At 39.4% G+C, this 12,366-nt stretch overlaps 1 protein-coding gene across 1 annotated transcript in view; it reads right to left on the bottom strand.

The window, feature by feature from the left end:
• Positions 1-10,338: 10,338 nt before the first annotated feature.
• Positions 10,339-12,366, bottom strand: part of ppip5k2 (diphosphoinositol pentakisphosphate kinase 2) — a 168,793-nt gene continuing 166,765 nt past the window's right edge. Inside the window, exon 31 of the mRNA XM_060837085.1 lies at positions 10,339-10,958. Coding sequence (XP_060693068.1) covers positions 10,810-10,958 — 149 coding nt within the window. The 3' untranslated portion in view covers positions 10,339-10,809. The remainder of the gene's footprint in view (positions 10,959-12,366) is intronic.

Below are 12,366 nucleotides of genomic sequence, written 5' to 3'. Positions count from 1 at the left end.
GGGTACTCCACAAAGACACTCCACAGGCATAGCCCCCGACTTCATAAAATTAATCTTGCATCCCAAAAAAGAGCCAAATTGTATTAAATGAGGCACAGACAGTGTTGAGTTTGATAGGAAAAGGAGAACATCATCTGCATAGAATGTGACCTTATCCACCCCTGAGCCCATCTACTGGGCAACTATATTGGGGTCCCTCCAGATAGCCTCTGCCAACAGCTCAATCACCAGTGTGAATAACAGTGGTGAGAGGGGACAGCCTTGTCAGCTGCCTCTACTGAGATTAAAATTGTTAGATCTTATGCCATTAGTACAGACTGCTGCAATAGGATCACTATGTAGCACTTACATCCTCCAGTAAAGACCCCACTGAGTCCAAACCTGCTCCAGAACATAAAAATAGACATGATGCAAACATTGCACTCTGGTCAAACGGCTTCTCTGCATCAAAGGAGACCACCAAGCCTGGAATCGACCTCTGCTGGCACACCTGGACCATGTTGAGTGCTTTTCTAAGGTTAGAGGACCATTGACCCTTAATAAAACCTGTCTTTACAATTCTCCTTTACAATAGTGGGCAACACGTTCTCCAATCTCAATGCAAGCGTCTTAGATAAATTTACAAACCCCGAGTTTAGCAGCAAGACGGGCCTGTACGAAGCACAGTCCTCTGAGGCCTTCCCTCTCTTGAGGATGAGAGAAATACTAACTTCTCTTGCCCTCTTCAAGAGGCAGTCCTGACTGAACAAATAATTGTACATGTCCAGCATTGGCCCAGCCAACATATTAATCAATTCCTTATAAAAATTACTCGAAAAGCTATCTGGGCCAGGTGCCTTACCACTTTGGAGCTGCCTTACTGCCTCCTGTATCTCCTGCACTGTCAAAGGAGTGTTCCAAAGGGAAGCCTGCTCTGAAGTCTCACCTGGTAGGTCCAAGTTCTTAAAGAAGGACTCCATCTTCACCAACCTGTCCTCACAGCCCTCCGACCAATACAGCTTGGAGTAAAATTTCCTAAAAGCCATATTAATCTTTTTGGAGTTACAAGTAAGAGTCCCAGCGCCCTCTCTGATAGATGTAATAGATTGAAGGGGGGGAGCAGGGGAGGTACTTTTTTTTCTGGCCAAATATGCCAGATATTTACCTGACCTATATCCATTCTCAAATAACCTTTGTTTTGTGAATGAGATCTCTCTCTTCACTGTTTGAGTAAGTGTGGAATTCAGAGCAGCGTGGAGAGCTGTGATTCGCTGAAATTTAATCACAGATGGCCTATCAAAATATGCAATCTCGGCTGCCTTCAGCCAAGCCGCGAACAGATGTTGTTGCTCTCCCCTCTGTCATTTCTGACTAGTTGAATAAAAGATGATTATATCCCTTGAATAGGCCTTGGCAGTCTCCCAAAGCATCAATGGGTTACTGGCTGTGCTCGAGTTGATATCCAATAACACTTTAAACTTCCACGAGAGATATTCAATAAACTTACTATCCTTAAGGAGAAACTGATCCATGTGCCAATGCTACCAACCTACTTCATTCCCTGGCCTTGACCTCCAAACACACTGCCGCATGACCAGAAATGGCTATGTTCCCAATTTAACAGGACAGCGCCAAATCCAAAAAAGCCGATGGAGCAAGAAACAGGTCAATCCTTGTGTAACACTTGCGCGGATTGGAGAAAAAAGTAAAATGCTTACCAGCCGGGTGAAGATGTCTCCATACATCCACCAATCCCAACTCCGCACGTAAGTCCACCAATTGTTTAGATTGTGGGAAGGTGCCCTGGAAGCCCTTGACATCCTATCCACTATGGAATCCATGAGGCGATTAAAGTGTCCCCCTATAATAGTACGGCGTGTTCAAAGGGCAACCTAGAAAGCACATCCATCAGAAATTTAACAGGGTGTGCTGGGGGACAGGAAACATTCAGAATACTGTATTCCTTACTATGTACTAAAGCTTTGAGAACACGAACCGCCCGTATTCATCCTTGATTTGATCTAACAGCTGGAATGGGAGATTCTTCTGAACAAGTACAGCCACTTGCCTTCATTTAGTGTTAAAAGGTGAAAAAAAACACCTGGTCAAACCCCTGCTGCTGCAACTTTAGATGCTCATTGTTGTCAAGGTGGGTTTTTTGTAACAGAGCGACATCAACTCTCTCTTTTCTAAGACTTGAAAGTACTTCCTTTCTCTTATTCAGTGAGTGACTCCCCTTAATATTCCAATAGAGATGTTCAGCATGGAAACAGACCCTTCAGTCTAACCCATCTATGCCGACCAGCTATCCCAACCCAATCTAGTCCCACCTGCCAACAATTGGCCCATGTCCCTCCAAACCCTTCCTATTCATATACGCATCCAAATGCCTTTTAAATGTTGCAATTGTACCAGCCTCCACCGCTTCCTCTGGCAACTCATTTCATACACATACCACCCTCTGTGTGAAAAAGTTGCCCCTTTGGTCTCTTTTATATCTTTCCCCTCTCACCCTAAAACTATGCCCTCTGGTTCTGCACTCCCTGATCCTAGGGAAAAGACTTTGTCTATTTATCCTATCCATGCCCCTCATAATTTTGTAAACCTCTATAAGGTCACCTCTTTGAACAAACAACTAGCCATAGTCATCTCAAACAACCTGTGAACCCCTGAGAGGACGAAGTCTATTCTTGACATGCCGAGCGAGGCAATTAAAGACTCATTGAGCCTGAAGAACATATCTACAAAAACTACCAAAATAAAACTTTTAAAAACTACACCTACAATAAACCAATACAAAAGACACATAATAGGAGACATACCTCCTAACACATAGGGGACGCTCACACCACCCACAAATACCTCCATACCTCCTTCTAACTGATATACCGCACCTCAAACCCAGGCAAAACAATAGTAAAAAATATATAAATCTTCTAACCAAAGGAATTAAAAGTGAGGATTTGACCCATCCCACCCGTACGGTGACCTCCATTATTGCTAGAAAAACTGAACCAAAAATTCCAACATCACTTCCCAAACCCCAGGAAAGTGAAAAGGGAAGAGAGAAGAAAATAAAAAATTAAAAGGGACAAAATAGAATGAATGAAACAACAAAATATAAGAACCATTATTGTCCATATTGCTTGAGCCAATCAATCTATTTTAAAGTGTCCAAAAAGTTCTTTGCTTTCTCTGATGAATCAAAGACATGTACGGATCTTTGGTGGCAGAAATGGAGCACTGCCAGGTACCTTATGGAGTATTGGATATCCAGCCTCTTCTCTACCTTATTCAAGGTTTTCGTCTTGTGGATCATGGCTGCAGAAAGGTCCTGAAAAAACATAATCTTCGATCCCTTATAGATCATGGCCTGGGGATTTTTCCCAAGTGTTCTGGAAGCTCCCAACATGTTTTGCTTGTCTCGATAGGACTGGGTTTGCACTAGGACTACGCAGAGATGCTGTTCTGACCAGGGCCTGCGCATCTCAACCCGGTGAGCTTGATCAATCCACACCCAGCCTGCCTTGGCTTCCCATCCCAGAAAATGCAGCAGCCATCCCTCAAAAAAACTGGTTGATCCTCTTCTTCTCCCTCCGGCAGCTCAATAACATGAATGCTCTTTCTCCGACCTCGATTCTCAAAGTCATTGGCTTGCTTCACGAAGGCCTGTACCTATTTTTCCAGAGCCTGGACCCATCCCGCCGAAGATTCGGGGGTGGTTTCTGATGTTGCGGTCCACTGCTGCCCAAGATGCTGCATCTCCTGTTCAGGCTTTTGCAGCGAGGCCAATATTGAGCTAAGCAAGGCAGACCTGTTAGATCACCGCCATCTTGAATCCCCTCAAATTTGTGTTTTTTAAGGAAGTGACAAAAGTGATTGAGGAGGATTGATGATGGATGTTGTCTATATGGACTTTACTAAAGCATTTGACAGGTTTCCTCATGGTAGGCAGGCCCGTAGATTAAGTCATATGGAATCCATGGTGATTGGTAAGTTGGATCCAAAGTTGGCTTGTTCACAAAAGACAGAGGTTACTTATGGAGGGTATTTTTTCTGACTGGAGGTCTATGACCAGTGGTGGGACCTTTAGATGAAGATGTAGGTGGTCTGATTAGTACTTTTGTGGAAGGTTGGTGGTGTTGTGGTCAATGAGATATCTTGTCAAGGGATATAGCAGGATATAGATCAGTTGGGTGGGCAAATAGCAAATGGAATTTAATCCTGACAAGTGTGAGGAGATGCACTTTGGGATGTCAAATGCAAGAAGAAGTGTAAGTAAATGGCAGGTATCTTAGGAGCATTGATAAACAGAAGGATCTTGGGGTGCAAGTCCATAGATCCAGAAAGTGGCACAAGTGGATTAGCGGTAAAGGTGCATAGCATGCTTGCCTACATTGGTTGGGACTATGTGTAAAAATTGAAAAGTCATGTTGCAGCTGAATAAAACCACATTTGGAGTATTGTGTGCAGTTTTGTTTATCATACTATAGGAAGGGAGGCTTTAGAGAGAGTGCAAAAGTGATTTACTAGAGGCTTGCTTCAGTTGGAGTGTATTAGCTATATGGAGAGGCTGGACAAAACTTGGATTATTTTTCCTACAGTGTCAGTGAGATTGAGGGGTGACCTATTAGAAGTATATCAAATTATGATAGGTGATGTTCCCTTGGTGGAAATGTCAAATACTAGGTAGCATATGTTTATGGTGGGGTGGGGGGAAGAGTTTAAAGGCAATGTGCAAGTAAAGTTTTTTTCACACACAGGGTTGTAGGTGCCTGGAAAGAACTGCCAGAGGAAGTGATAGAAGCATATATGATGGCTACATTTAAGAGGCATTTAGACAGGCACATGAACAGGTAGAGAAGTGAGGAATACAGACCACATACAGGCAAATGGGTTTTAGAATGGTGACGTGGTTGGTACAGACATGGTGGGCCAAAGGATCTGTGCTGTACTGTTCTTTGTATAACCTCCAATTTGACTACGCTCATCTCAGTCTTATCACTGACTGCGACGATCACGTATTGTTACTTGGACCAAACAAAAGTTAAGGTGTATAGTGCAGGACTTTCAGATTCACAGAGCCCCTGGGGTCTAGACTATTCAAATAAGTATGGAAAAGCCGAGCATCTTAGGAATTGTAGGAGATTTGTTTGGCAGAGTTAATTGAACCTTGAATTTTATTGATTAGTGTACAAATGATTAAGCCTGCTAGGTGGCCAAAGAGCACTCAGGACTGTATACACAGTCAGGATAGCTGAATAGCATTACCGTCCAATGGAAGGGTGTAATAGAAGAACTAAAACAACTTTCCTAGGCTATCACCATATCAACTAATGCAGTTTAAGGGAAGGGCATGAGACATGCTCGCTTGGGACCTTATGGATAACAAAAGATTGCATGTTGAGTATACAGACTTTGGTACAGTCCTCTAGCATGTAATTTGGACTATACAAGTAAAAAAGATTAATTTACAAATAGAACAACAAGAACGTGTGGTCACATGGCATGCATGGGCAGGTGAGGAAGTATAGAACATGATTAAATTCCTGATGGTTGTGCTGATAGAACATGCCAATGGAACTTATTAAGGTGGAAGAGAAGTTTGAATCTCTACGAATGAGGAAGTGTGGGTTTATGGTTCGGTAGAGCCCAGGTTTGTATGATATTCTTTGATGATAACACAAGAATTGTTGTACTGAATCACACCATCTGCTCCTGTAATGCCTGAAATCCATCCATAATAACTTCAGCCAGTCCTCTTGAAAAAGCCTTTAAGGTGATCCAAACTTCCACCAAGCATAGTCCCTGGAAACAGGAATAGGCTATTTGGCCCCTTGAGCCTGACTCACTAAACCAATTCCATAATCCTGTTTTCTCCCTATCCTATTTGATGCCTTTAAAATCTAGAAATCTAACTCTTTCTTGAATATAGTCAGTGATTTGCTCTCTACAGCCTCTGTGGTAGAGAATTTCAGAGTCGCTGTCTGTTGAATGAATACATTTTTAATGTTATTTCAATCCTAAATGACCAAACCTATATTCTGAGACAGTGTCCCATCTTCTAACCAAAGAAAACATCCTACCTGCATTTTATAAAATTCTAGCTGGGCTGAATGGAAATGTGTCAGTCAGATCCCCTCTCATTCTTCTAAATTGGCGTGAATGCAGGCCCAGTTCAACCACCTTCTCAAAAGACAGCCCTGCCATTCCAAGAATCAGCCAAGTGAACCTCCATTGTATTCCCTCTATGCAAGTATATACTTTCTTGGTTAGAGAGACCAAAATTGCATGCAGTACTCCAGACGAGGTCTCACTAAAGGCCCTAAATAATGCAGTGAGACAGCTCTACCCTATGAACTTCAATCCCTTTGAAACAAAGGCAAAAGTAGCCATGTACAAGGTACTCATATCTCTTTGTGCATCACACTCCCCAATATATCATTTAAATCAACATACCAAAATGTATAACGTAACATTTAGCCAAATTGTACTATAGTTGTCATGTTTTTTCCAACTTGTCTAAATTACTTTGAGCCTCGTTGCAACACACAATCCCACTCAGTTTTGTGTCATCAGCAAATGTTGCATTTGGTACCCTTATCCAGATCAGACAGTGAGTATCTGGGCCTAAGGATCAATCCCTGCAGTACCTCACTATTCACTGTCTACACTTTATCTATTTTCCTGGTTACATCCTTAAGCTATTCAGAGTCGAATGAAGGCGATTAGGAACAAAAACAGAAATTGCTGGAAACACTCAGCAGGTCCAGCAGCATGTTAATGTTTCAGATCAAGTGGTGTGGAGAGAAAGCAGAGTTAACATTTCAGATCCAGTGAATCTGCTGAGTTTTTCCAGCAATTTCTGTTTTTTGTTCCTAATCACCTTTATTCGATTCAGAATTGCCAGCAATTTGAGTTTTTGTTTCTGATTTCCAGCATCTGCAGTTTTTTAGTCTTTTTTGATAGATGATTAGGACTTCAATAGGAACTGTAAATTGGGAGATCTGAAGCCCAATTAGTATTAATATCTTTATTCTAAATTATTCCAATGTTTTTTAGACTCCAGTGGTGTTACACTGTGTGGGATGCTACTTAACATTAAGGGTAGTTCGTGTTCTTAAAATAAAATCTTAAAAAATGCATACTGAAGTCTGAATCTGAACCAAACTCTTCTAGGATATCTAAAACTGTACTATCTAACCTGATAACAAAGGTAATGGAATTAATTCATATGGTACAGAATATTGAAATCCTGAGTGGTGGTACACAAGTGGTTGTTGATTAAATTCTGCTGAGGGCACTGTTGTCATGTGTCCCACAATGTTGCTGCTGATTGAGAATATACTGATCAGATCAAAGCAAAACAGCCAATATTATAGTTGCAATGAAATAGCTTAACTCCTTCTAGATAACAGTATAGCTGATTTTATTGGATCCATGAACTTTGTTATTTCTTGATATTACATAGATTTAATTGAATTGACAAAAGATTATAACTTTTTATAGAGTGGAAGCATCAGAATTACCTACCAGCACATACAGCTGAAAACGGTTGCATTATCTTTTGCATTCTGCATTGTCAAAAATGTACATGCTCAAGTGACATTCCTCTCCTAGCAATAGTTGCTTCATTGTCTACTGTCATTCATGATTGATTGTAACAAAATTGTGGAGTGTTGACCAGTTTATTGTAGAATTGTTCACCTCTGTCTAGAACATATTGTTTTCACTGTTTAGCATGAGATCTTGAGTTGTAGCTTCACCAGCTTAGTACTTCATTTTCAGATATACCTGCTACTTCTCATGGCATGTTGTCAGTCCTTATGACGGGGCTGGCCATCAGTTGAGGACACTTTCTTTGTGCAGTATGTTCTACAGCCATTCAGATAATACTACTGAAGGTTGCATTCAGATTGAGGAAGAGTGACTCAGTGTTGGGAATGTAAATAAAGACAGTTACAAAGATGTATTGACAGAGCTGGCAAACTTTGACAGGAATTTCCTTTTTTTTAAAAAAAGGAAAGATCACACAACTTGGTGGTAACAGTGATTCAACAACTCTGGTGCATGAATCATAAAGCATGTTTCACATACACTTTAGTGATGAGGCAGACAACATGAATATTGAAGTTTATTGCAAGGTGAATGGAACATTGATGTAAGGTAGTTTTACTGTGGCTGTACAGGCTGGTGGCAAGATTACATCTCGAGTACTGTGTACAGTTTTGCAGGTCTGATTTGAAAAAGAACAACCGTCTCAGAAGTAGTTCAGAGAAGATTTGATTGATTTGTTTCTGGGATGGAGAGCTTTTGTTTTAATTCATTTATTCATGGGAGGTCAGCATAGTCTGCAACATCAGCATTTGTTGCTCATGTTCAATTGTCCTTGGATTGAATGATTTGACCTGTGATCTCAGTTAAAAATCAATCGCGTTGCTGAGATCATAACCAGATCAACCATGACTTCATCAAATACAGCAGACTCAAGGAGCTGAATGAGGATTAGAGTGGTGCTGGAAAGTGAGGACTGCAGATGCTGGTGATTAGAGCGGTGCTGGAAATGCACAGCAGGTTAGGCAGCATCCGAGGAACAGGAAAATCACGTTTCAGGTAGGAGCCCTTCATCATGAATCCCTTCAGGCTCTTGCCCAAAACGTCGATTTTCCTATTCCTTGGATGCTGCCTAACCTGCTGTGCATTTCCAGCACCATTCTAACTTTGACACTAATCTCCAGCATCTGCAGTCCTCACTTTCGTCAAGGGGCTGAATGGCCTACTCTTGCTAAGGTCTACACTTTTGTGAAATTTACAAATACCCTTTTAACAGTAAAATGTTCTATTTAAACACAGTTGTACTTTAAAGATGGGTTCAGTAGAAGCTACTTTATTTGGCAACTTGGTACATATATAATGCAATGACTAATTTACAAGAACAAAACATATGTGGCTCAAAACATTGCAAATTCTCACCATCTGAAATTGCAGTTAAAACTTCAAAGTTAGAGAAAACATACTTAAGTAAGAGCTCAAATATTCTCATGTTTAATGGATATAAATGGACAGGGCATTGCTCAATGCTTCATAGAATTCATAAGAATATAAAGCCATAGATTTTCCATAAGACTTCTCTTGAGTTTTCATCTCAAAGTTGACAAGGGTATAACATCTCTGCAGATTTGCTGCTCCAAACAGATTGTGTGTAGTTCCAACTGAGCCCATCATTCCTAAGTGTCTCTGATATTTTGCTCCTAGCTAAGTTGGCATTTTCATTATTTTTCTCCCAATGAATTTCTTACACATATCTTTGAAGACACAAGGTGTATTTAAATCGCACTTTTCACAACCCCAGGAGTCCTAAGAAAGGTTTTACTCCTCTCCAGTTCTAACAAAGCAAGACTTTTTGCACAGTGCAATTTCATGTGAACACAACAGAACAAAGTCAATGTATAGGTGAAAGTTTTGAATTCTTCAACACATAGCACATAAACATTAAAATAAAGTATTGAGCAATATATACACATGCATAAACCCTTTTATAAAACATACCTGTAATCCATTTCATATAAAAACATATATAGACTAGATTTACATTTTGTAAATAATGTAGATCTTCAATAGTTTGCAGCTAAATCTGTGACATGACAATTTCTAGTAAACAGTCTTACTTAAACTGTAAAGCATTATATTTGCATGTTAAGCAATATTCAACTAAGGGACAAAAAATAAAGCTATATTCACATTCTTCAGAGTATAAATACATATGTCAGTGTAATTGTCCTTTACAAAAGTGTCCATCAAGTACCATAGCTCAAAATTGCTGTTAAACTCTCTCTCTGAAAAGAACAGAATTAAATTTGTCAAAATTGCACATCTACATTTAGGAACAAAAATCTTACTAGTCAATTTCAGGGTGAAAACACAGTAACATTGTTATTGGGAGTCTGAACATAGACATGCATTTAAAACCTTGGTTGTGACGAGCTTAATCAAAGACTGAAGCAACCAATATTATTTTAAAAGGGTTTAAGGAATCTATGAACCATATTTCAATGTACCCTCAGAATTATGCAAATCACTAACTTTTCTTGAACTGTGCGAATTGCAATAGTCCTTTCACTTTTTAAATTTTAACTTGGGCACAAATCTTTTCAGAGAGACAAAATGAGAAAACGTTGTGGTTGGAAAAACAAACTAAAATATAAACAGATGGAACAAAGAACAATAATTGGATTTTCATGGCATTTTGTATGAATTTCCCTACATATAACAACTGAGTTGAGATATTATAGGGAATAAAATTACCCATTAAGGGAGCTAAGTGTTTGTAACATATTTTTTAACATAATGGGATTTTAGTAAAAATATGCAATTTTATGAAATACAAAGTGTCACATTTTGGTTAAACAGTCACATTATAACTGAATAAAGCTGAGCACATAAAGGAAATTCAAATGGAGACTACATATTTGAGTTTTAGCTTTTATAAGTGGAATTTCACTAGACAGGAAACTTTCCAATGCAGTTTTAGCTCTTTTCAAAATGCTACATTGATGAATAAAATAAAATCATATATAGCACCGCATTAACCTCAGTCATGTATACCAAAGTTCAAAAAATGACAAATGTGTGATCTATCTTCCATCAAATTTAGCATTAACTTTTCATATGACTGTCTTGGCACAAATGATTAAGGGGCAGTATTTGTTTTCTGATTTACTTAAATATTTGGACATCAAGAATACATTTTTTTAAAAGGCTCACTTTATGCTCATTTACTTCCATGTAGTACAAGTTGTAGTACCAGCTTACATTGAGGCAATTTTCTATTTAACAGCTTTGATCATCTTTAGCTTTTATGGAGTTGTCACTTAGGCCACTGAAGTGTGTGTTTTCTGCTGGTAACGATGGCCCTGCGATAGACAGATTACTGGAAGATCCACTACTGGCTGCATGGCAAAAAAGGCAAGGAAATTCACCTTTAAGCGAATTCACGTTTAAATTAGTTCACCTAAAAGGCAACATTTTTTTTAATTGTAAGAATACATGGCATGCACTTAAAGCAGCAAGACTGGATATATAACAAATCTATATTAATTGAAAGAACTAAGTCGGTTTGCAAAGTGGCAAACTAAGCAAGTGGATCTTGCTGATAAGGCAAATGAATTAGGATAATTTTTCAAAACAATGTGTTCATTACACAAACAAATCTTTAGCAGCCAGTTTACATTTGTTCTCAAACAGTAAAATTTACTAATCAACTAACTTTACATAAAGATGGCTGAAAATAAAGAAAAATATCAAATGCAACAAAAAGAAGTTAGCATATATTAAAATGAAGAACTTAATGCACCTCAAATCTTAATGAGTAAAATGGTGAAAAGGCATTAGTACTGTAAGCAGACCTGGGCACACCATAGGAAGGATATATTGACCTTGGACTTAAAGGGTTAAGTTTGAGGAGAGATTATACAAGTTAGGCCTGTTTTCTCTAGAATTTAGAAAGAGAAGGGATGATCTCATTGAAGTCTTTAAGATCTTAACAGGAATAGATAGGATAGATGAAGATAAACTATTTCCATTAGTTGAAGTTCTGAATCTAAGTTTGCTTGCTGAGCTGGAAGGTTCTCAAAACTTGCTGAAGATTCTAAAATTAGGAGGCATTGTCAAAAAATTACAGCCAGACTGTTCAGAAGAGATGTTAGGAAGCATTCAATCAGAGATGGAAACAGACCTTTCGGTCCAACCGTCCATGCCGACCAGATATCCCAACCCAATCTAGTCCCACCTGCCAGCACCCGGCCCATATTCCTCCAAACCTTCCTATTCATATACCCATCCAAATGCCTCTTAAATGCTGCAATTGTACTAGCCTCCACCTCATCCTCTGGCAGCTCATTCCATACACATATCACCCTCTGAGTGAAAAAGTTGCCCCTGAGGTCTCTTTTATATCTTTCCCCTATCACTCTAAACCCATGTCCTCTAGTTTTGGACTCCCAAACCCCAGGGAAAAGACTTTGCCTATTTACCCTATCCATGCCCCTCATAATTTTGTAAATGTCTATAAGGTCACCCCTCAACCTCCGACGCTCCAGGGAAAACAGCCCCAGCCTGTTCAGCCTCTCCCTATTGCTCAAATCCTCCAACCCTGGCAACAGCTTTGTAAAGATTTTCCGAACCCTTTCAAGTTTCACGACATCTTTTCGATAGGAAGGAGACCAGAACTGCATGCAATATTTCAACAGTGGCATAACCAATGTCCTATACACCTCTACACACAAAGGGTGGCAGAGGTTTAGAATTCTTTTCCATAAATGGCAGTTGATTATATATCACTTGTTAATTTTAAATCGGAGGTAAAATTTTGTTAAGCAAGGATATTAA

The sequence above is a fragment of the Hemiscyllium ocellatum genome, chromosome 2 (assembly GCF_020745735.1).
Source record: "Hemiscyllium ocellatum isolate sHemOce1 chromosome 2, sHemOce1.pat.X.cur, whole genome shotgun sequence".
Lineage (NCBI taxonomy): Eukaryota > Metazoa > Chordata > Chondrichthyes > Orectolobiformes > Hemiscylliidae > Hemiscyllium > Hemiscyllium ocellatum.
This window is presented reverse-complemented; position numbering and strand designations above follow the sequence as displayed.